The sequence below is a fragment of the Procambarus clarkii genome, chromosome 22 (assembly GCF_040958095.1).
Source record: "Procambarus clarkii isolate CNS0578487 chromosome 22, FALCON_Pclarkii_2.0, whole genome shotgun sequence".
NCBI classification, from domain to species: Eukaryota; Metazoa; Arthropoda; class Malacostraca; order Decapoda; family Cambaridae; genus Procambarus; species Procambarus clarkii.
In genome coordinates, this window is record NC_091171.1 from 25,647,086 (window position 1) to 25,673,864 (window position 26,779).

At 37.6% G+C, this 26,779-nt stretch overlaps 1 protein-coding gene across 39 annotated transcripts in view; it reads right to left on the reverse strand.

Moving 5' to 3' along the window:
• Window positions 1-26,779, reverse strand: part of LOC123758126 (MAP/microtubule affinity-regulating kinase 3) — a 286,973-nt gene that overhangs the window by 66,699 nt on the left and 193,495 nt on the right. For all 39 annotated transcript variants that reach the window (XR_006772863.2, XR_006772866.2, XR_011229396.1 and 36 more), the window contains one exon: window positions 7,283-7,495. Coding sequence is in view for 35 of the 39 variants with exons in the window: in XM_045742310.2 (XP_045598266.1) it covers window positions 7,283-7,495 (213 nt within the window). In the remaining 4 variants the exon portion in view is untranslated. The remainder of the gene's footprint in view (window positions 1-7,282; window positions 7,496-26,779) is intronic.

Genomic DNA, 26,779 nt, shown 5'->3' on the forward strand with positions numbered 1-26,779 from the left:
AGGATGTCTTATTGAACCTCCACATCACATTCAGTCGCGCCTTATACACTTTACACGCCTTGAACACGCTTTGATTTTGAGTGGTAGACGAGCAGCGGCTTGACCTTGCAATCGCCACTTGCATTGGCGCAGAGCACGAGAGTAAGTCGATCTTTCATCGGTTTGTGGCCAGGCGAAGATTGTTCCTCTTGTGTGATGTAGGTCCTCTTCATCATTTTCTTCCAAAACAGGCCAGTCTTGTCAAAATTTAAAATTTGTTCTTGTTAAAAACAAGAACTCCTCTCTAGCAACAAATTCCTGGAACTCTGGTACAAATTTCTCAGCAGCAGCTTTATCAGAGCTGGCAGCCTCCCCATGTCGCACAAGACTGGATACTGCTTCTCTTCCTAAATTTCTCAAACCATCCACAGCTTGCCTTAAACATCTCCTCTTCTTCAGACGACGCACCTGGTGTCTTCCTGACAAGGTCCACATGCAACTTCTTGGCCTCTGCCCAAACAAGAGCTTCAGAGACACTATCGCCATGTAATTCCCTATCATTCATCCAGACCAGCAGTAGCTTTTCAACCTCTTCTAGGATTTTTGAACATTTCTTGGTAACCTTGGTAACTCCTTTAGTCACTTCAAGCATCTTAAATTGTTCCTTCCTCTTCAGAATGATACAAATCATTGATGAGAACCTGCCATACTCCCTGACGAGATCAGTTACATGGACACCACATTTGTGCTTTGCTATGATTTCCTTCTTCACTTCCACGGTAACCGTCGCTTTCTTCCCCTTCCCAACACTGTCTTTAGCAAGCAGTAGCTTTGGCGACATCGTGGGTTACAAATTGTAGTCACAAAACAACAAAAAACCCAAAGAAAAGCACAAATAAATCCAGAGGGATGCTTGTCGTGGGCGATACAACAACAACACTGGCATCTGAGGCTTCCAAGAATTTGCGAGAACCCGCGAGACGCTAAGCAGCACCATGTGGTTTTGCTTGTTAATTAATAGAGGTGAAGCTCGTCAATAGAGACAAATTTGCTGCGAGTGGTTCGCTCGTTACTCAAAATGCTTGTAGATAGAGCCACTCGTCAATCGAGGTGCCACTGTACTTTGATTGAAGGTCACATCCTTCATGGGGGAAGGTGTGCATGTATGCAACATTTGACTGCTGTAGAGGGTTCTCTATCAGCTTCGGGCTGTTTTTGATAAGGAGGTCGGTAGTCTTCTTTGTTTTGTAGAATATGATCAGGTCTGTTTTGGTTAGGAGTAATGCCTTTTACCCCTTTACAGATTATTTCTTTCATTACTCTTTCTTCTTTTTTATGTTCACTGTGCATGGTTGATTTGCAATATAATTTTATTGGAAGTATTGTGGTTCCTGTTCTAGGTTCAGGATTGTACCATCAGTCCAAGTGTCTTCTTATAGCAGCATTTATTTCCATGTTGTTATATCCATTGTTCACCAATACCCGAGTTATTCTTTCAAACACTACTCACATTGCTCCATTCGGAGCAGTGGGTAAGCGCTTGACGAATATAAGCATTGAGAACGCTGGCTTTGTATCTTTGGGGGCACTCACTTTTACCATTCAACATAATCCTATGTTGGTAGGCTTAGTATATACGTTGGTGTTTAAAGAGGTTCCTGTTTTGTTATTAATACACCTAAGAATGGCAGATTTATTTTCACTATTTTCATGTGTAAATCAGAGCACCGACTCTCTAGATGACTTTTTAGACCAATTAGTTCATCTTAGTCTTTTACTATGACGAATATGACATCTACATACAGTTGGTTTTTGTCAGCTACTGAAGACTGTCTTCGATGGTTCCCATATGAAAATTAGCAGAAATGTAAAAAATAAGTAACACTTTCTTCAGTTATTCAATTCTTTTTCTTCACCTTGAAAACGAACATGACTTTTGGTGAACTCCTCTTCCAGCTGAACTCTGATGCAAGAGCATTAGTAAGAGGGATAGAAGCCCTAAATCAGAAAATAGTTAATACGAAATATGCGGTCACATTCCACAAGACATGCATAAAAGAAAACCTGCTGCCAGTATACACCAATACAGTATATAATGTATATATATACTGTAAATTATAAATGCATTACACACTTGCGCCCATTGTCAAATGTAGATATGATAAGAGGCCAGTAGGCTCAGGTATCTGTACACCACTTGATTGACAGTAGAGAGGCGGGACCCAAAGAACCAGAGCTCAACTCCCGTAAGCACAACTAGAGGAGTACAACTAGGCGAGCACACACAAATTGCATACATACGTCTTAAACATACATGTTTAAGCAATGTTGCAAACCACTAAGAAGTTCTGGAAGGTGTGAATCTGGGAACCAATTGTCCAAGTACAGCCTAGCCTTGCCCACTTGACACCAAGTCCACCTTCCGTTTCTTTTTCCTTCCCTTTACGTTTTTGCATAAAGTACACTCACATTGGGCCTTGGCATGCACTCCAACAGGTGGTAAAGAGACAAGGTAGTGCAGCAGCAGAGCACATTGTAAGGCAAGATAATAAAAGATAAGTGCTGCCCAGACTACTGTCTTCTGAGTCAATTACATAATCTATCACTCAGAATCATTAGTCATTTACAAGTCAATATTTATTCAGTTTTTCTATTATGACATCTGCGAGTGAAAATATCAACAGAGCTGCATGACTACGTAGGAGATTGAGCTGCATTCACCACTTATGATTGCTATCACAAACACTACTGGCCCATAGCTAAGTTGTTGTAATCAGTTTTTCCAAGATGGCCTCTGTTACTGGAGGAATGAGGATGCAAATGCAGATTTTGAATGTTGCACAGTACCCATTAATGTTTCGGGATGTAATACGCATTATTGGTCAAACATCAGTGGATGCAATGCACACCAATGGTCAAACCATCAGGGAATGTGTTACAACCAGTGTGGTAGTGTGGTCTGTTTGTAAAGAAACAATGAATTGGAGAGATTAAAGTGCATAAATATCCGTCAAACAACTTCTGAGTGTTATGATACAGCCAATGACACGATTACAGTACCTGTATTTGAGAATATGTGAACTACTGGCTTTGTTTTAGACTTTGCATTTATTAATTAACCCCTGGACGGCACAGCTATTAAACGCTGACAACAGTGCTGTGCGCATGAAAAAAAATTCCTTTTAAAATTGTTAAAATGTGTTCCTTGATCACTAAGGAAAGAAAAAAAAATCCTTTTGAATTTATCATGACATTTTGGTCATGATAGGGCGAGGAAGTCTGCAAAGGTACAGGCTTAGAGTACAGGGCCAGTCTCCTCCACCCGAGCCATCAAGTAGAAGTTGCCACAAAGATATTATTATATAATTATTTCAATGTAATTTTTTCTCAATATTTTTTTTTTGCAGTAATATTATTCAATAGTGTGTATTGTGATATATTTATATAATTTAATGTGTGAACCATCGCTATACTCAAAAGTACTGTATGGTGTACAAATTAGCGATTCAATTAGTATGTTCATAAAGTCAAAGAATATTTTTTGCTGTTATTACACTATACACACACACACACGTTACATGTATCTGCATGTCTTGTTCACCATAACGAACCACAAAGCCGGTATGGTGCATGAAATAGCATATTAGTTACCAACACTTATTGTCAGTGTCAGCTGACGACACTACCTCAGTGCCAGGATTCCTCCTCACAAACATACGGCTTTTGCCGTTATTACACTACACACGTTATATGTATCTACATATTTTGTTCATCATAACTGTACAACTAAGGTGGTATGGTGTGTAAACAGCATAGTGACCATCATACACTGATGGTATATCATATACGACATGCTGTGATGGTCACAGCAGTGACCATCAGACCAATCCTGAGATATGCAGCTCCAGCTTGGAGTCCATACCTAGTTAAACACAAGACAAAGTTAGAGAAGATTCAGCGATATGCCACCAAGCTCGTCCCGGAACTGAGAGGTATGAGCTACGTGAAGAGGCTAAAGGAGCTGAACCTCACGTCCCTGGAAAACAGAAGAGTAAGGGAAGACATGATAACCACCTACAAAATTCTCAGGGGAATTGACAAGGTGGACAAAGACAAACTCTTCAGCACGGGTGGGACACGAACAAGGGGACACAGGTGGAAACTTAATATTCAGATGAGCCACAGAGACGTTAGAAAGAATTTTTTCAGTGTCAGAGTAGTTAATAAATGGAATGCACAAGGCAGTGATGTGGTGGAGGCTGACTCCATACACAGTTTCAAATGTAGGCATGATAGAGCCCAGTAGGCTCAGGAATCTGTACACCAGTTGATTGACAGTTGAGAGGCGGGACGAAAGAGACGAAGCTCAACCTCCGCAAGCACAATTACGTGAGTACACTGCATGACAAGTCACAAACCAGCCAGATGACGACGGCACCTCCCTCACCAAAATGGCTCCTCCCAACATTCTCTTTTTGCTGTTATGACACTATATACACACACATTATATACAAGTAACTACCTTTTTTTTTACCATAACTAACCACTAAGCTGGTATGTGCATCGAAACAGCATAGTGGCAGCCACATACTGTACCAGTCAGCCGACGATGCTACCTCACTGCCAAGATTCCTCCTCCCACCATACTGTACTATGCACATCATTATTCTCACCACAATGCTGTTATCAGAATCCTGGTCACTAAATCCTGTAAATAAATAATTTTCCACAAGTTCATTTTGTAAAGGAACATAAGAAATCGTTTCAAGATTCTTAGATGGACCAAACAATGGCAGTATGCTATGGCTACCTGCCTAGCGCTGTGAACATCTTAACAGCATTTTGTTCACCAATATCTGAACATTGTACAATCTTTATCACAGTTGGGTTCTTCTGTAATATTATCGGTAAATAACAGTAATTACACATATTTTGACATTTTTAAGCGAAGCAGGGGTTACAAGCTGAACAGCAGTGGTTAGTTCATTCTGTGCATGCCAGCTTTGGTTGCTCACTCAGTACTGAGGCTCTCACACCCAGGAATGGTACCCACATTTTTCTTAAATGGCATCTGTTTACTGGAGCCTCTGAGGAAGCTGATGTGAAACCCGTGTAGCCGCGGGATGAACACCATGGGTCAAACCATCAGGGGATGCAATGAACACCATGGGTCAAACCATCAGGGGATGCAATGAACACCATGGGTCAAACCATCAGGGGATGCAATGAACACCATGGGTCAAACCATCAGCGGATGTGATGTGCAGAGCAATGGTTAATTATAGCATTGTCTTAACTTTAATTTGCTTTTTTTTTAACAAGATGTCTTATTGCAGCAATCATGGTAATGAAAATAGTAAGGAAGTGGAAATACATTTCCACGAGAGTGTAATGCAAGAAATAATTGAAACCAAATGGGAAGAATACAAGGACAAAAATTATATAACAAACACAGTATGGTTTTCGAGCAGAGATTTTATAAGATAGTTGACTGCATTTATCTGAACCTAGAAAAAGGCTTAACAGTTCCACATAAAAGGATGTTCTGAAAATTGGAACATACTTGAGGAGTGACAGGGAGGCTTTGAACATGATGAAAAGTTTTAACAAAAATGAGGGCAGTAATCAGAGGCAATGTATCGGATGGAGAAATGTTACAATTGAAGAACCACAGGGTTCAGCTCTTGCACCAGTAATATTCATTGTCTACATAAATGACCTACCAGAAGGAACACAGAATTATATTAACATGTTTGCTGATGATGCTAAGATAATAGGAAGGATAAGAAACTTAGATGATTGTCATGCCCTTCAAGATGACCTGGACAAAAATGTATGGAGAACCACTTGGCAAATGGAATTTAATGTGAATAAATGCCATGTTATGGAATGTGGAATTGGAGAAAATAAACCCCACACAACCTACAAATTATGTGAAAAAGTTTTAAACAAAATTCTGATAAAGATCTAAGGGTAGTTCTAGATAGAAAATTGTCACCAGATGACCACAAAAAACATTGTGCAAGGAGACCATGTTATGCTTTCCAATTTCAGAAATGTTTTTAAATACAAGGATTACAAGATACTAAAGAAATTGTTCATGACCTTTTTGAGACCAAAGCAGGAATATGCAGCGGTTGTATGGTGACCGCATCTTAAGAAGCCCATATCTCAACAAACTGGAACTTTTGTTGCAAAGATGTGCAACAAAATGGCTCCTGGAACTGAAAGACAAGCGCTACGAGGAGAGGTTGACTACCTGTTAATGATTTTGGGGGATCAGTGTCCCTGCAACCCAGTGTCTGACCAGGCCTCCTTGTTGCTGGTTTGATCAACCAGGCTGTTTGATGTAGGTGCTCGAAGCCTGACAATCATAGGTTGATCAAATATCATTTGAAGGTGTTTTGTCAAGTTCTCTTTTGAACACTGCAAGAGGTTGGCCAGTTATGCCCCACGTGTGTAGAGGGAGAGTGTTAAAAAGACTTGGGCCATTGCTGTTGATCGAGTTTCCTCAGCATGCCTACTGCACCTCTGAATTTCAATTTGGCTATTTTGTCCATCCTGCCATACCTTCTGGTCTCATGTGGTCTTGTTTCTGTGTACAGATTTGGAACTAGTCCTAGTACTTTCCAAGTGTAAATAATTATTCTCTCTCCCACCTGCAGTTAGGGAATACAAATTTAATTAAAATATGTAAGCTATCCCAATAATTTGGATATTTTATTGAGTGAATTCTAGCAGTAAAGCATCTTTAAAATGGACTCTTTGCAAAGACATGAAGATGATAATGAAAAGAATCCACTGCCCCAATGTATTTCATATATTTACTGTTGGGAAGAAAGTTGATAAACCTTCCAAATGGCTGTGATTTCTATCACACTGTTCAGTGGCATTCAGCAGTCCATACAGAGACTGTAGGCACACTGATCTTGGAAACACTTTAGGTAAATGGGAGTGGGGTGGGAGGAGTTTAGAAAGTTACAATTTAACTACGTAAATAGAATTTATAGAAAGGCTCCGAAATAAAACACAAGAGGCTATGCTAAAGCAATCAACATTCTGGAAAGGAAATGATTGGCAACCAATATTCAGGGATGAGAATGATGATGGGCAAACAACATGCTGAGATGATGCAAGCTGGTGGGGTAGACCAACGAGTGACTCATGAGCAAGAATTTCCCTGGGCATCGGTTAAGAAAAACATTCTCACAATTATCAATTATCTGTTATTTCTTACACAAATTTTCAAAGATGATTTAAATAAATATTTAACATCAATTACGATATTGCAATAGTTACTCACATCTGAAGATCTTCGGCCCAAAAGTAGGTAGGTAGCATATACATCATCATATTTCTGACTTTTCAAACTCTCTTCAATTTCCGTTCGCGAGTAGCCCATTTCATTAAGGATCTCAATTCGTTTTAGGTCATCATAATCCATCACAGGTTCTATATATGGCTTAAGTTCATCATCTTCATAACCAATATTCATCCATCTGTCTTTCATTATTGTCTGGAAATAAAACAAAATAAGTGAGAACAGTACAATACTGCAAAAGTATGATACTGTTAACAACCTTCACATCATCATATAGTTACACAAAGTGGTATTGTACCTTGGTTTTCAAATTTAATCCATTCCCAGAGATGGCTCAAACCGAAAATTTGCAAACCGAAATTATTTTTTCCCATAAGATATACAGTAATATAAATTTAATCCATTCCACACTCCCAAAAATATTAACTTCAAAATACATTTCATACATAACACACAAATATTTTATACTATAGTATGTACAAGTCACAGCTTGCCTTTATTGATGACATGTTGGTGTATGGAAGACGGTGAGGAGGGAGGGGGAGAGGTGTTAGTGTATGGAAGGAGAGTCCCCCTTCCATTATAACATCAGACAGTGATGACTTCTCTGGGGTACTCTCTCCTACATTTTGCAGGCATACCACTAGGACCTGCTTGTGGCTCACTGTTTGTCTGTCTCACTAAAAATCTGTGTAGCAACACTTGTTTTTGCCCAAGTTGTAACACTCGTCTGTAGTGAGAATCACATTGTCTCACTATGAATAATCTCTGTTTTCCTCCATCACCCTCCTCACATTTATTTTCTTGTGTTGAACCTTATCACGGACTTTCTTGGAACCCATGGCATGGTACACTATAATTACCTTTATGTAAAAAAAAAAAAAAAAATCTTTATAAAGAATTCAAGTGCGATTGTTGCTAGGCAGGAGGTACTGGTAAACTGAAGAGCAGTCACCCGTGCCACGAAGCTTGTAAAGCGATTTAAATTTTTACGAAGAAATCAAGCTCGTAAAAAAAAAAAAAAAAAAAATCGTAAAGAAGGACATTTGGCAACCGAGGTTCCACTGTACTGTACTGGATTAAATATTAATATTAAAGATATTATTTTTATTTATCTTTCCCCTACAGAAAAAATGTAAATAAACAGATCAATTTATTCCTAATGACTTAAGAGTGCATATGAACCTCTTAAACAACAGAAGAGCAGAGATTCAAATGTATTGTTTAATGTTAGACTTAAAGCGAGAAAATATGGATACCATAAATTTTATGAGACGTAATAGGCCATGCTGTTTTTAACCCTTTCACTACAAAAAGCAATTGAAGTCACCGAATCGAGTTTGGTCTGCAAGTGCAAAATGCAACTGATGTCCAGGTTCCTTAAACATTTTCACATCCAATAATGTTTAACAATGAACTCTGTCAAAACTAGAATATAGACCCTGTAGAATCTGTCACCAGAACCCCACAACAGAAGAAACTCATTTCATATGGTACCTCCCACACCTGGAGCAGGAATGGATTGTGGTAAATGGTTATCAACATGAAAAATTGTACTGGCATCTTTAAGAGTATGATGCAGTGTTCTTAAGAGTAGGAATTGCAAAACGACTGAACAAGTTCGATAGTAAGTAAGCAAGCCGATGGTCAACATAGGAAAAGGTAAGGTAATGATGTTTGAAAGAATGGAAAAAGGATGTTGTAAATTTTGTAGATCTCAGTGTGGCAAAATAATGATTTGAGCAATTCAAATTTAATTGCCTACCAAACCTGACCCTAACTTGCCAAGGGGCTGCTAGAAAAGCACAGGAGGTTAGGAAGTAAAGGGCAAGTTCCTATGGTTTTCATCAGTTGACATGCTGTATACAATGAATTTTAAATGCAGTACAAAACTTACTCCATATTGAAAAGTGTCAAAATTTGTGGGAACGATTAAACATTATAGGTGTATTTGGGCTCAAACACAAAGACTTTTGTGGGCGAGTCTGTTGCTCTGCTGGATATATCACAGGAGTGTTAATGTACTATGCATGAATTGACTCCGCACATACTTCTGAAGCAAGGCATTCTCAAGTTGTTCAACTGGTACTCCGTAGGTTAAATGTACACAAATGAAATGAACCATATACTGTATAACAATATAATTAACATTAAAAAATCTGCACTTAGGTTCATAGTTCTACCGCTTTAACAAAACACTTGAAACCTTATATATGCTTATGTGATTCCACTGCACAATACTCTTCGCACTCTTGTCTGCATCTAACTAAAGCAAAGGAAAGTCTCAGTGAGCTGTTACTTTTCTATGAAATAAAAAACTTGACAAAAACTTCAATCTTCAGTCTGCCTTGAGTAAAATAGTGTGAAAGGTAATACCTCACTTATGCTTAGAGGAATTCTTAAAGCATTCTCCTGGTGCTACCTTGGTTAGCACATTTACATCACATAAAAATGAAGGTAAAATATCACCATGCCATGTAGGACTAAAAGCAAAAGAATGAAATATGCCCATAGGCCAGTAAGCCTTGTGTGTAAACAATGTGCAGGTGTCCCGGTGCATCCATGTATAGCAGTTAGATAAAAATGGAAGGCAGGGAAAAGTGATTAGAGCGGTGAACAACAATGAAAGGACATCACAGCCCAGACACATGGAAATGGAACTTAGATATGGAAAAAGGTCAAGCGCTCAGAAGCAGCTTTTGTACATATACAGGATGATACATCAATGACTGTACAGTATTTAAGAGCTGTGGTACAAGTGACAGGGGTGACTTAATGAAACACAGCATTGTGGAGAGGATAAAGCACATTACAGTAGTGGTATAGCAATATTAGTAGAATGCCCGAAAATCGTTTACCGAGGATGCAAAAAGGCTATATCATATGGTAGAGCAAAATGACATCTTGGAAGAACAGAGTGGAACAATATATATGGAATAAAGTGTTGAAGGGGTCAGGAGAGCTTCATAGAGTAAAAACTGTGGGGGGTTGGTCATAGCCACCCCCCTTCTGATGGGGAGCATTAAGAAGGGAGCAAGGCCTCGAGGCAATCTGATGCTGTTAATACATGTGTGAAAAAGGTCTTTTGGAGGTTTCTGGAATGTATTACCTAGTGCTGGTTCCAGGGATCAATGTTCCCCCATGGCCCAGTCTCTGCCCAGGCTTCGTGGTTGGTGGTCTGGCATTGAACTAAGCTGTTCGGCACAGCTGCTCACAATCTGACTTATGAGTCAGAGCCCAGTTGATCGGGTATTCTTTAGAGGAGTTTATAAAGTTCTCTCTTGAACACTGAGAGGTTGGGTAATTATGCTCCTTATGTTGAGAGGCAAAGATTTAAAAAGTCTTGGGCCCTTGATGTTGATAGAATTGCTTTAATAATACCTATTGCACCTCTGCTTATCGATAGTTATCTTATAACTATTGTTATAAGTTATAAGATAACTATTATAACTATCTTATAACTATATAGTTATCTTATAACTAACTATAAACTTATCAATAGTTATCAATAACGTCTTGCTCTGCCTCCTGGTCTCTGCACGTGAAAAAGTTATTTCCACATGCAAATTTGGAACTCATCCCATTAATATTTTCAAAGTGAAATTTATTATCTCTCATATGTGCTCAAAACTACACAGATTTAAAATTATTAAGCCATTCCAATAATTTAGATGTTTTATTGAATGGATTCTGGCCATAAATGATCTTTGCACATTCTTAAGTCAGCAATTCCTCCAGCTTTGAATATGGCTGAAGTATGCAACAATATTCCACCCTAAAGAGCACCAGTGTCAAAAATATTATCACAAATTGGTCAGAATAGCATCAGTGTGTGTGTGTCCTCTGGTGACAGTTTACTATACAGAACCAAACCTAAGAAGGTTCCGTCACTAGCACTGAAGCCACACTGTTCTGTATGACCTTCGAATTGATTGAAATTAAATTGAAGTTTCTCAGAAATACCTTATTCAGAATTCTCTCCATTTCATCACTTGGCTCTAGCATTTTTGAAGTTGCTCCATTTATGCAATTTAAATTTTTAAAGGGACTCTCTCCTTTTAATGCATTCATTCGGCCCTCTTATTTTTTGGCTGGCATTTACGCTCATTTTTATGGGCCTTTGAGGAAGTATTAGTAAAAATAATTCAAGCCTGCTTTCAGTCATTTCACTTGCCCAAGGTTTTATTTTAACCACTACCCATTTTACTTTGAAAAGTCCATTCTTAGTGACCTGCAGCTTTCATCACAATTTTTTTTTTATGTATCAGACTACTTGTGTCATTGTTTTGCCCCAGTTAAGTTAATTTTCTTCCTTATCAAAACTCCAGATTCTTCTGTAGTCAAAAGATGTTTTATGATAAAGAGGCCTTCCATTACACTTTTACTTTTCTATCTATGAGGCTATTTCCTTCTCATTGTATCCACAAATTAGAGATTCACCTATCTACAGTACTGTATTCTGTACCAGTTTCATCTGCCCAATTCTTTTTATATCAGGTCACTACAATTAGTACCTTCCTTAGCCATTTCAATTTATTCCTTTTCTATGGTGTCCTTGGCAAAATTTTGGTCATACATTTGTCTATTACCTTTGTAGCATCCTCCATCTAATGTACACACAGTATTTCCTTCACTTGTTCAATATCCTTCCCTACCTTATTCCAATGAAGTGTCATCTAGAAAAGACCTAACATCTGATATTGTAACCAACGATGTGATGCAAATTTCCTGTATTTAAAGCTCCAGGCATTACAGAACTCTATGATTAGTCTTACTTCATGATAAAAAAAAAAGTGTGGATGGGCCGATTATAAAAGTATGTAGAGAAGCAGCAGCAGCTGGTATGATCATGGCAGCTGGCAACCACCACCTTTTGCCTCTCGGTGCCTCTTTGAAAATCACTTTTATTTACACAACGAATGAAGCGAATGAGCCATCTCTTTTTCCAAGTGGCGCCTTGCAAGTTCCTTTCTCCCCATTTTAAGGGGACCAAATAAGGCTTTTAGGCCATTTTAATATTTATCATTAGATAACCTTGATTACAATACTAGCTAAATTTTCAGCTATATTTGAAAGAACTGTCAACTAAGTACTGTTTGTTTTGCTTTTCAAGTCACAATCTACTCAAAGAAATCTGGCAAGTATGATCAGTTGAAAAACTAGCACATACTTTTTATTAATTGTGTACAGATCATACAAAATTTTATATAAGCTATATAAATTAAAATGAATATTGTTGAGGATTTGTGACATTGCATTTTTGGCAGGAAAATTCATCTCAAACTTAAGTTTTTTATTCCTCTATTCTAAAATTTTTAAAATTTTTAATTTAATGGCTTTTATTAAATTTAAAACAGATTTCACAAATTGGTGGCCTTTACAATACTGATACTGTAAAGCATATTGAAAAAAGTTTGTTAAAGATAGTATTTGTTACATAAAAAAAAGTTCTTTACAATGATACCAAAATTAATCTTTATTCAGGTCCCTTAATGTGTCAAAGTCAAAAGCTAGACAGGTTGGGCTTTAGGTAAAATGATCAAAATCATCCCAACCCTGAGCATTAGTAGGAACGTCCCCAGGTGGCAGACAGGTTAGTTGGTGGAGGGTGGTTCGTTAGTTTCAGAGCAATTCTTTTTAAATTTTGACGAGTGTTCTAAATTTTCTCTCCCCCTTGATCTTCCCATTCTGTAGTGTGCAAGGCTAATCTCATGGTCACTTAGTCATTCTGGGGTGAAGAGCAACATAGGCCTCAGCTATTCATCAAGTGAATGGTCAAGCAACCTGTCCTCTTACAATGAACGTAGCTTTTCACCCGTATGTGTTACCCAAGGCCAAAAACCGTAGTACTAGAAAATGGAAGCGGCTCACGAAAGTGACGTCCTGTCCAGTTTTCTGTTTTGGGTCCTCTGGCTAAGTCTGTTAGGTTAGAACATGACACTTTAAATTAAGCATTTTCTTGATGTATTGAAACCTTAGGAGGACGGGCTGGGTCAAGTCCAAATTATTTGGCTAAAATGAGCTATAAAGGCAATGCTCACAAGGTGAGGCTTATTTCATAGAACACTGATTTCACTTCAAACAGCATTACCCTAGCCCTCTCACTGAAACATTTACTTTTCAGCCATTATATTTTTTGGGGGGTCTATATGGGGCTAAAATCTGAATTGTTACTTTCATTATCTTTTTACAGTAAAAAATATTTGCTCTTTCCATTGTTTTGATTAGAAAAGAATAAAATAATGAAATACTTATACAAATACAATAAAATAGTAAAATACTATACATTAGCTTCCATTTTGTAATAGAAAACATGGCCTCAGTAACCCAATACCAGGCAATAAGTGCTCCTAAAACATACAGATGAGGAGATGCTTTCATGACACTATTTATCCAGATTTGCCTGTCATTCATTTTGAGTTTGTCAGAATAAAAATGTGCGATGAAGTCGTGAGGCAAGCACACAACAGGCCTCACTGGCTGGTGTTGGCTCATGAGAGGGGCCCAGTTTGTCCACAGAACATGCTGGGTGTCACAAGTGCGCTCGCTACCCATGTGACATCACAGATTCACATCCCATTGTTTTTGGACCATTCATTCCTGTGATTTTGTTGGACATATCGGCAAAATTTAAGGAACATCCATGCGCCACATCAACTCCAAATGGAGGCATTTTGTCAGCGAAAGCTTCTACAAGTGGGATAAGAAAAAGAAAGAGGCCAGTGTCTCTTGAGAGGACAGTTTCCAGTTGAGCAGAAAGTTTAACTAGTCAAGATAGTTGAGGGTAGAATCCTGAAAAATATTGAGTGTGCTGAATATCAAGTTAGCAAGAGTACCCTTTCAGACATTAAAGGATAAATGTAGGTGACTATTTTTCTAGAATCAAAAGTGATAAAGCAAAATATAACAATGACAGCAAGTACAACAAAGGTAAGAGTGTGTTGAGAGTGCAGTGTGGCAGTGGTACAAGTAGAAGCATGAGAAAAAACAGTGGGCTGCTCATGGACAAAGCCCGACAATTTCACAAATCAATGAAAATTCTTAAGCAGTGTTTATACATTGATGAATGGCTTGGCTTTAAACTCCACTATGGCATTAGGTACAGTAGAGTACATGGCGAAAGGTAAACTGTTGATGCTGCTGGTGCAGAAGAATATTTAAGATATTTAAGGCGCTGCGCTGTGCACACCACTGGTTGAGCACCTTCAGGTGCTATGCGCAGAGCAGTGATTAAGCACTTCTATAAGAGGAACTTTGTCAAACGTTTCAATAATCAACCCAGGAACAGTCAAGGACTTGCATAAAGCCTTCACAATAAATTCAGCTATCTGAACTATTGTTGGTTCAAGGGAACAAGTAAAGCTAACACTAAGAAATTATTGGAGAAAACTTTGGTTGTTAAAAAGTCTGTCTCCTAAAAAATAAAAACAAAGTAGATTTTGAAGGATTTGGGATTCAAAAATGTGACCAAGAAAAAAAAAGATAAATTCCTAGCCTATGTCAGAGGATTCAAGTCTCCAGAACTGAGCAGAACTGGTGACAAACACCAGAAACAGACGAGTGGATACATTATCCACTCGTATAAAGATGATGCCCCTACCTTCCAAACATGACTGATGATTAAATTATAGATTGAGTTACAAAAAAAAGCCAGGAGGCACAAAATCAGGATATGGATGATAATGAGAAATTGGAAGAGGAAGTGAAGAAGAAAGTGTAAAAGGAAAAAGATAACATGTTAAAAGTCCAGAACTATTTTTGAAGGCATTCTTTACTTTATGAAAACAATTAACAGTTTGGCACTCTGGAGATCATGAGTATGTACAATACGTAAATGCAATTTCTGCAAACAAGAATAAAGGAAATGAAACAAATTTCAATTAAAGATTTCCAAGCAAAGTCTTGGAAGCAAAGGCTTCCAAGACAACTGACATTGAACCCCTTGCACCTGGTTCATCACATGATCACAAGTCATAATTCCCTTCAACATTAAAAAAAAAAAAATCTTCAGTGCCTGGAATTCCACGCGAGAGGTACACAGCATTATATACGAGAAGACCAACTTGATACATTATTATTGAAATTTTTTCAGAGGGAGGCAGAAACAGAGTAGAACATATAAGAGGAACAGACAGAATCATTGCAGGAGTACAGAGATTGCAGGAGTACAGAGATTACAGGAGAAAAGAGGGGGAGGGAGATATCCACAAGACTGGAATACAAGTCATCATCAAGCACAGGTACGACACCACACAACACTCATACTACAACCAAAACTGGAAGAACCACTACCGAAACAGCACACCCTGGACCAGGATAGAGAGGGGGGGAGAACTACTAAAGCCCACCAGAAGTTACACACAATATGGGAAATCAATCATATTTGCAAACATACAAGGGCCAAAAGTCAAAATCAAGAAATAAAGTTAAGTTCATAAGTGGCCTACTAATAGATTCGAACTCAATATTTGGTGAATTTACAAAAACCCATACGAAAGATTACATGGATGGTGAAATCTGGATCCCAAATTACAATCTATATAGATGACATTAATTAGGTCAAGTGAAAGAGTAGGTCTGTATATTAAAGAGGAACTGGCATGCACAGATATCCTGAACTCTACCAATGAGGTGGTAGAGGTACTTTGAATCAAGGTAGAAAGTATAAATCTATTATTCTAATATACAAACGGCCAGATGCCACAGTTGAGGAATTCACAAGGCAGATACACAAAAAGAATATCCTTGATATCCTAGCAAATCCAGTACCAGATATTATCTTCCTTGAAGACTTCAATCTACCCAGTTTAAACTGGAGAATAGTAAACAATAGCATTATGGCAGGAAATCAACCTGGAAATAACCAACAACAGGTCAGAGAACTGCAGAGATTCTGTGACAAATTCTCACTCAATCAGCAGATTACAGAACCAACTAGAACAAAAACACACTGTCAGTGACATTACGATCTCGGATATTATACACTCGGACCAAAAGCTCATTGAAGTAGAAATTAACATTAATAATGGAAGTAGGTCTAAGAAAAAAAACGTGAGAAACATTATTCAATCAATTCAATTTCAACAATAAGAGGATCGATTGGGAAAAAATATAGACCTTGCAAACATTCAATGGGAAACTGTCTTAAGCGACAAAACTCCCACACAGGGAATAGCTCAACTGACATCTTAAGCATACAAGATCTGCTTGAAGCATGTGCCTGTCATGAGGATCAGAAAGAGGGCCATTCTAGAAAGAGAACATAGACGACTGGACATGAGAAGGAAAAAAACCATAGAAAACTTTGACAACTATCACAAGCAAGAAAAATAAATCTAAACAGGGAGATCGAAGAAACACAATTGAGCAGACGCTGAAACAATCATACGAGTCTGAGGAAATGGAATTTGAACAGAAAACTATGCAAGAAAGAAAAATCCAAAATATTTTTTCTCATATGCAAAATTAAAATAAAAATAAATCTCCAACAGTATTGGACCTTTACTATAAACTGAAGGTTTATACAGAAGACAACAAAGACATTAGTAAAATTCTAAAAGGCCAGTATGAGGCTATGTTTACCACTCCAATATACAACATGAAAGTTGAGGATGCAGAAAGTTTCTTTATGAATGACATCCAAGCCCCAGATAATATAACAAATATTAACATGAACTCAGAAGACATTGAAAGAAATTGACAAAATGCCTATGTACTCAGCCCCTGGTCCTGGCTCATGGAATTAAATAAGTCATAAAGAAATGTAAAGTACCAGTAGTGCGAGTGCTCAGTGTAATATGGAGAAAGAGCCTGGGTACAGGGAAGATTCCAGCAGCACCAGCAGATATAGCACCTCTGCACAGGGAAGGTAGTAAAGTTTTGGCAAAAAAAATTATAGACCAGTTGCACCAACATCACACAAGTTTTTGAAAGTGATTAGGAATCAAATTTCCAGTTTTATTAAAAATAATAAACTTCACAACCCAGGACAACATTGATTTAGAGCAGGAAGATTCTGTCTGTCAGTTACTCAACCACTATGACAGGACCACAAAAGCCTTAGAAACAAAAAATGCAGATGTTGTATACACAGATTTTGCAAAGGCATTCAACAAATGTAACCATGGAGTGATAGCCTGTAAATAGGAATAACGGGGCAAGTGGAACGTTGGATTTTAAACTTCCTGTTAAACAGAATGCAGAGTGTGACGGTCAATCAAGTCAAATAAGATCAAGCCCAAGTGCAGTGAAAAGGTCTGTACCCCAGAGCACAGTCCTTGCACCACTGCTATTTCTTATTCTTATCTCTGATTATAGACAAAAATATCAGTCACAGCTTCATGTTCATCCTTTGTAGATGATACAAAACTCATGAAAATTGCCACTGTAAAAGACACTGAAAAACCACAGGCAGATATAAATAAAATATTTAATTGGGCAACTGAAAATACAGTATGATATTTAATGGCGGCAAGTTCCAGGTACTGACATATGTTGTAAATGAGGAACTTAAACGAAACACTGGGTACAGGACACAATCAGACCTACTCATAGAAGGAAAGGAACATATAAAAGATCTGGAAATTATGATGTCTGACGACCTGACATTTAGTGAACATAATCGAGCAAATACAGCGGCGGCCAGGAAAATGACAGGATAGATTATGAGAACGTTTAAATCCAGGGACCTGGATTTAAATTCCATACTCAAGATGGGACAGACAGCTCTCCCATCTTGAGTACTGCTCTGTACTCACTTGCCCTTTCAGAGCAGGATAGATCTCTGAATTAGAGATAATACAGGAAATATCTGTTTCTATAGTATGCATAGAAACTATAAACATTTGAACTACTGGGACCGTCTCAAAGCCCTCAAAATGTACTCTCTGGAAAGGAGACGAGACAGACATCAAATAATATATACAGTACATGGAAGATACTGGAGGGCTAGGCCCCAAATTTGCATAGTAGAGTAACAACATACTGGAGCAAAAGATACGGAAGGAAATGCAGAATAGAACCATTGAGGAGTAGTGGTGCCATAGGCACATTCAGAGAGCACCGTATAAACAACATCCACCACCACCTCTTCAATCTAATTAACAATGTACTGTACCATCAACAATAATCATCACATTAATAAGCAGATCAGAGCTTCCCATATTGGCAAGTACAAAATACTGTAATTTTTACCATAACATTGTTTAACTTTTTCACCTAGATTTTCAGGATGGATATCTGATGAGTGATAAGTGAGATGGATATCTCACTTATCTGGACATATGCTATTAGTTTTCTTGATCCTGCTGCATCCAGAAACAATGTGGTCAACTGTATTACATACAAAATACCAATATTTGTATACAAAATCATATTTTTTCAAGTTTTTTTAGGGAAGGGAGGTGCTCCTTCCATATACAGTATACAATGATAAATCATTAATATTTTTTTTAGAGTTTCATAGTTATTTATTGGACTAAGTTTATGAGTCTAATTTCTAATAGAATACAATATATGGTAAAAGTACTTCAATACCAGGCTATACATGTTCCCAATGTAAATAACTTCATCTTTAATACAAGAAATAAACCTACTTTGCACAAGGAAATACAACTGGTGTAAATTTTCTTAATTTCTAATAGAAAATAGTGTTATTTTCGTATTTACCATTAATCATTACAGTATGGCACTTGTACAGTAATGGTGTCCAAACAGTGTAATGAACTACTATGTAATTATTCATGACAGATTTAGGTCTACCGCATTGAGTGATGTTTTCCTCCATTATCTTGAAATGACTCGAGCTACAAAGGCCCAAACATCTGCTCTGATGGCCAGATATCCAGGTTTCAGATTGTTGAAACTAGTTTTGTGATGTATTCAGTGAAACTCGCCAATCGCAGTGAACAGTTATTGTCATAATTTAACTTTGGTTGCATGCTGTAGTGAAAGGGTTAAATGGCAAAATACAGGTGACTTTACCCTAAGTAGATCTGCATAGTTTGTTGATTTGTGTAACTGGCTTCACATGAAGATTATCCAACTTGTAACTTTATCTGGAATGAGTTTCTTTTTAACCTTTTTAACGACTCGCAATTTTTTAAACAAGTCTTGCACATAGCCCTCTGTTTTGTCAATGATAGAGTAAAGGAAGAAAACCCTGAAACCATAAAGCCTGATTTTGGAGGTTTTTGACAAGGTTACAGGGCTGTACAGTGAAACCACCATTATCTGGTCTTCACTCCCTTTAATCAAACATCCGAGTTATGGGGGCCTGCTCCTGATAACTGAGAATCTACATTTTAGGCGACAGAACATTTGCAAGAAAGAACTGGCCAAGGACAAATTCTTTATGAACCAGAAAATAGTGTCCATTGGGAGTTTCAAAGACTTGATCAGTGGATATGCTTAAAAAGCCCCGAAAATGATTATGGCATGTGTAAATAATCTAAATATTTGTTGGATTCAGTTCCCATTACACTATATCAAATGTAAAATTAAAGAAGAATTTTAGGCATTGGAAAGTCGACAGGTCATTTTCGAAATGACATTATTGATGACAGGGTAATTGTTGATTTGTGTAACTGGCTTGACATGAAGATTATCTAACTTTCCCTCTCATTGTAGATGACAGGGAAGTCATCTACAAAGGATGAACATGAAGCTGTGACATATGCAAATACCCCATGTTGAACCCATAACTTAAGGTTTGGCCCTAAAGCTGGGCATTGGAAAAAATGGGAAAGATGGCAAAAATCTCTGAATGGTCTCATTCTACTGATAGATATCCATTATGTGACATTAAAGGTCAAGATTTCCCATTGATAAAAACTTTTCAACAGAGTATGGAAAAATAATATATGTAAGGTATCTCTCTTATTTCTCAGAACGAGTAAACATAATACTAAATGGGGCACATTAATAACAAATTTGACAAGTTCATGGAAAACCCATTGAGCACAGTTAAAATTCTATGGTTTAGATTCCAATTTACATTTACATTTTGTTGTTAAATACTGTCCATCCCAAAATAATAAAAGTTGCTGAAAAATTTCAATGAATGATGTTTTGTTCAATTATCAGACATTACAATCTTTCTAGTCAATATACAGATGAATCCAAATAATGGGGTTGCACTGTGCCAACCAGGATAAAGGTGAACAAGAGTGAGCCAACATGGGCAGGGGTACCTCATCCACAAATGGAAACTTAATAGCTGGGTAATTTGAATTTCAATACAGTAACTTAAATTTTTTGGATTGCCTGAAGATTAATGTATATTTTTTCAAGTAAATGATAGGATTAAGCAGGTAAACTATGAAAATACAGGGTAAACTGAGTGTACCAGGTTGTGGTACAAAACAAATGCAAATTTGTTCATTTTTTTACATTTCTGGCAAGAAATTCTATAAAATCAAATGTTCAACTAATGGTGCTGGCCCGTATATGATTCTAATTACCACGCATATATAGTACTATATTTTTAGCCAAAAAAATCCTCTGATGCAGATTTAACTTTAGGAGCTACTTAAGAGACAATGGTAAACCCTGAAGGCTGTCATTCCACTTCAAAGACAACAAACTAAGTTAAGACTGATGACATTGGTTAAGTGTGTATTCTATTCAATTGGGCCACTAATTCATAACTCTGCCAATATCAATGAAATTATAGGATATTCAACTACTATTCACACAGTGAATGAAGAGGGATTACAAAATCTTATTCTAAAATCATTCACAACTGAGGATGAAGAATGTGTACTTGATAGAGGATCAATCACAAAAGTCAGCATTACCTACAATGTAGTGTATAGTTAACTGCCTTCCTTCTAGCCTTGAGAAATGTTATTCGCTAAAGTACCCCTCCAACTCAAGTCAAAGTCCATCTAATAGTTGTAGCCTTCACAATCTCCCCACAACAATGGAAGAAGCATAGGTGACCACGATAGTCTCATCCCTTTTTCCCCTCCCCAGAATTAGGTTTTAAATTGTCAATCTTGGCAATAAAATTATTTACGTAATTAGAATATATTGGTTTCACTGAAAACCTTATACCGTGCTGTCTCTCTGAATTTGAATACACTGAGGTGTACTCTAGTGTAGGAATTACGATGAGTTCCCACCCATTTTCTTCAAGTGTCTCTCTCACACACTCCCTCAACCATTAGATGAAAAGATAGCTCCTGGAACTCAAATTATTTTGCAGACCCTAGCAGTTGCACACTAAATGATGTTAAACATTTCAAATTCCAGAACTAATTTCTCTTTCACTGTCTTGATAAATAGGCAATGCAATAACCTCTATCCACAACAAAACCTACCAAGATATAGGTGCACAAGGAACCCCTGAGGAAGTAGAAAAATATCAACGTAATCAGTGGAGTGCGCCTTACAAACCTAATAGGAATGCTGACCCTTCAATGTTGACATTGAAGGGTCAGCATTCCTATTAGGTTGACCCAAGCTAAGCTTGACCCAAACTAAGCTTGACCCAAGCTAAGATTAGCCAGCCGTTTGATTCAGCCCGGCCATATTGAACCTTACTTCTCGCTCCATTTTACACCAGACAAGCGTGTTGTCATTTAAAATAACTGCAGTCCCTGGGTAATCTACATTTCAATCAATGGGAAAGGAACAAACAAGTCATTATGCATGGATAACACGTGGATGACATGAAGTCACAGTGGACAGCTTGGTCAGACTCCTCTCTTTCGGCCAGAAGAGGGGGCTTCCTGAGCCACACTCGACTGCCCTTCGGGTCATCAGAGTAACTCAAGCCCCCCCGCCACGTCAAGGCGCTGTCCATGGGGGGGGAACAGTGAAACCTCGGTAATTCGTTTAATTAGTTTGACCTGTTCAAATGTTTTGTTACTTCCAAAATTGAGAGTATGGCCTTTGTTGTGCTCTTTAGTGATAAATTTTCAAAGGGTTCTTGCCAAAAAAAAAAAGTCCCTTTGACTTAGTGTATCTTATAACTTGTAAAATCAAGTGAAAAATCACCTGTTTATTGAGTGATCAATTGAATATACAGCAAGTAATGTTTTGCATTGCATTATACTGTTGATAAATATTACATAAGAACATAGGAATAAAGGTAACTGCAGAAGGCCTGTTGGCCCATACGAGGCAGCAGATATTTATAACTACCCAAATCCCACTTGTATATATGTCCAACCCCCACGCTTTAAACAATCAAGGGACCCCACCTCCACCACGTTACATGGTAATTGGTTGCACAATGTTTAGGTTCCACATATTCAGAGATATCCTACCTCAAGATTAAACAATAAATGTGAAATCTGAAAAAATTGGGAGCTCTGGCTTGCTTGAGCCTACAGGAACGAGCGAGTTGGAAGGGACGAGTGTTTGGATGAACTTGGGTAACAAATGGACAGGGATATTGCTAGATAGATTATCTCTCCTTCAATTAAATATACTTCGTAGTACATTAGAACTTTAATAACAAATAATGACAGTTACATATTACTAAATATATTCAAGAAGAAAGATACTTTTACAAATACTGTATACAATGTTTCCAATAAGAAGCTTTTAGCTTTTTATTATTTTAGTGCTTTATCATTGAATAAGAAGACATCTAGCAGCATTACTAGTCAAGCTTGAGGCAGTAAGAAAAGTTGCAAATGGTTCATGAAAAGAAGGAACTAGTAATTACTCAAATGTAATTACAGAGGAGAACTATGCTCATGATGTCCTGTCTTGCAAGTACCCGTACAGTACCTTTTGTCAAATGATGCTTTGAAACTACGTACAGTTTTGGCATCTACCACCTCACTTTACTTGTTTCAACCGACTACCACTTTCTAATATTTTTTCGGTGGTATTGTTTCCTTAGCTTAAGGAAACTGAATTAGCTTGAACTTTAAATATTTGAACTTTTGGAAGTTCAAAAAGTATTCAAATTATATGTAAATTACTTAAAATTTTAAACAAAACTCTAATTATTTAGCATCAGCATCATGAAAGTTTCAATCCAATATGTTAATTAACACTATCACACTCCGTTGCCTCGACCCGTCGTCACTCATTTCTCTCCCTATTCTGAGCAAGTGACTATTGCTCGCATCATGTATAAAATATTTGTAAAAAAATTCAAATTTTATCCGATCAATCTGGAAGTGGTTTCAAAATGAGTGCCTTTAGATTCTGCACAATTTGATACCAAAATGAAAGATGTAACTCAAAAATTGATGTCAGAATACTGGAAAGATATAAATAATTTTATGGTGACGAGTGTCAGTGTCCAAAAATTAAAATATTTGTTAAAATTCCATTTGTAACAAGTTCTATCATTATGGAACTTGTTTTAAAATATGAGCCTTTATTTTGCGAACAATTTGATACCAAAATAAAAAACGTAACAAAAATTCATATCTTCAAACTGAATGAGTATATACATTAGTCTGCTGGTGTGCCAATTGATGCTCGTTCACGGGTAACTTGGCCAAATTTAGGCTTTCCTGTGGGAAAGTCACACCGGGCTTTTAGACTTTATATGCATATACCCCTGTAGAGAATTCTATTGTGAACACAATGATACCAAAACGAACGACGTAGCATGAGAAATAAGGCGAAAAAACTGAAACAAGTATACACTCTTCGGTGTGGCCGCACGCTCGCCCACACCGAATGGCGCATGATGTTATTTCTGCAGCGTGCACGAATGGCGTGCGAGTTAAGAAATGTATTTTATATGAATATTTAAACATAATAAATAAATGTTTTGATAAGGAGAACAGCTCCTATTAACTGGAACTGAGGGATAATACAATAATAGTAAGAAGCAAGCACCTGTCCGACACTCAAGAGGAAAAACAGTTGTATGGAGGGTCTATATAGTGGATATTCAGCCGGTGCCTTTATCATCACAGAGTATTACATAATAACAAATAATAGTAACTTGTTATGCTGTATTTTGTTATATATCATATAAATACATTGCCCTATGCCCTCACCCTGTACTCACTAGAGAGAAGACGAGAGAGATATCAAATAATATACACCTGGAAGATACTGGAGGGCCAAGTACCAAATCTACACAGTAAAATAACAACGTACTGGAGTGAACGATATGGAAGAAAATGCAGAATAGAACCAGTGAAGAGCAGAGGTGCCATAGGCACAATCAGAGAACACTGTATAAACATCAGAGGTCCGCGGTTGTTCAACGTCCTCCCAGCAAGCATAAGAAATATTGCCGGAACAACCGTGGACATAGTCAAGAGGAAACTAGATTTATTCCTCCAAGGAGTGCCGGACCAACCAGGCTGTGGTGGGTATGTGGGCCTGCGGGCCGCTCCAAGCAACAGCCTGGTGGACCAAACTCTCACAAGTCAAGCCTGGCCTCGGGCCGGGCTTGGGGAGTAGAAGAACTCCCAGAACCCCATCAACCAGGTATCAACCAGGTATGCCAATACCTGTTACTTCCACCAATGTCCAGCAATTTTATTTGGGGGAAAGGGGGGGGGGGGGGGGGGTTCTCTCTCATCTGATTTTGTTGTGGCTTCTACATTGTGGAGAATGCATACCCTTCATTAACCAGTTAACTGCACTAACCGAGTATCCTCGGTCGGCGGGAAACTGCGCCAACCGAGAAAACTTTGATTTTTCGTAACCAATTCTAAATGTGTACGGTTGGTTGGTTGTGTGAAACAACTCTCCCAAATCATGGTGCAGTAGACCGTTGTCTTAACCTATTTAATGACACTGTGATGCCTCACTACAAACAAAAATTAAAATGTATGGAAAAACAAAAATCTATGGAAGGTTTTTAGTGAGACACAAGCAGTGAATCACAACCAGGTCCTAGAGGTATACAGGCAAAATGTAGGAGAGTGTGTACTCCAGAGAAGTCCTCACTGCCTGATGTTATAATGGAAGGGGACTCCCCTTCCAAACAGTAACACCTCTCCTCCTCCCCCCCTCCTCCTCACAATCTACCATACGCATCAAGAGTCCTCCATAAAGGTAAGATAAACGTATGTACTATATTGTAGTTAGAGAAAAAAATTATATTCAGTATATAATGTATTTTTAAGTTAATATTTTTGGGGTGTGGAAGGGATTAACACTATCGGTTACTTTGGACCAGACTCGCGTCCATTATTTTTCTCCCGATTCCTAACCGAGGACCGGACTTGCGTCCACTACAAAAATATTTGTATAAAATTCATTTTTTATCCAATCGACCTCGGGATAGTATCAAAAGAAGTGCCATTAGAATGCGCACAATTTGATACCAAAATGAAAGATGTAACATGAAACTTGATGTCTGAACACTTACATGATTATAAATAGGTTTTTGGTCAAAATTGTAAAATATTTGTTAAAATTCTATTTATTGTGCTATTATGTTGGGACTAGTTTTAAAATGCGCGCCTTTTCGTTGCAAACAATTTGATACCAAAATGAAAGATGTAACACAAAAATTTATGTCAGAACACTGGCAAGATATAAATAATTTTGTGATGATGAGCTTCCAGAATTAAAATGTTAAAATTCCAGTTATTGCTCTATTATGGGACTAGTTTTAAAATACGCGCCTTTTTATTGCGAACACTATCAAATTTATCAGCCATCTAGTGAGCCATCTAAGGCTCGCTAGATGGCTGTCATAAAACAAAGGGTGCAATGTTAGGTATAGCTGCCATACCAGGAGCATTAACAATTCAAAGAACCAACTTCCTTTAGGCTATTATTTAGTTTATTTAGAATGTTTAATTCACAAACAACATTTTCCTGAACTTGTTTAACATTAAATTTTGCAAGGCAGTAAAAAAGTTATCAAATGAAGATGAGGGAGCTGAAATTGCACAAGGTTCAAGCAATAGTGGAATTGGGCGAGGTATCAACACACACGTATGATGACAATTTAAGATTAATTATAGCAAGGCTAATTTTTATAGCTTGTGATATTTTAATAAGCTTGTGACATTTCCTAGTACAGGCACAGATGAATGAATGTGAGGTTAATGTTTTTGAAGGATTTGACATAGATCCATGGAATAATTGGAGAGGCTGGGAGAGAATATTGACCTGGAAAATGTTCAGAAAGGGATGGAGTGTGATAACGATCCTGAATAAGTTGATGAAAGTGGAGGGGATTGCCACAGGGAGAGTAAGGAGGGTAATATGGTTATTTTATTTTTTTTATTATTTTCTATCACAAACGTGGCCACACATTTACAATGCTAACCAGCACTAAAACATGGGTCCTATATAACAGCTGGATAGTTAATCCATGTGCAATTCATGAACTTAGGATATGTACACTTTTTGAATTATGTAAATGTCAACAATTGGTCACAGCACACTTGGTAATAACAGTCTTTTCTCCTTAGAAATTTTATGTACAGAATTCTACCCATCCCCTCAAATGCTATTATTGGTATTGGTTACACTTATAATAATATTCTGTTTTGGGAACACTTTTGGCCTGGTATCGAGTTACATGAACCA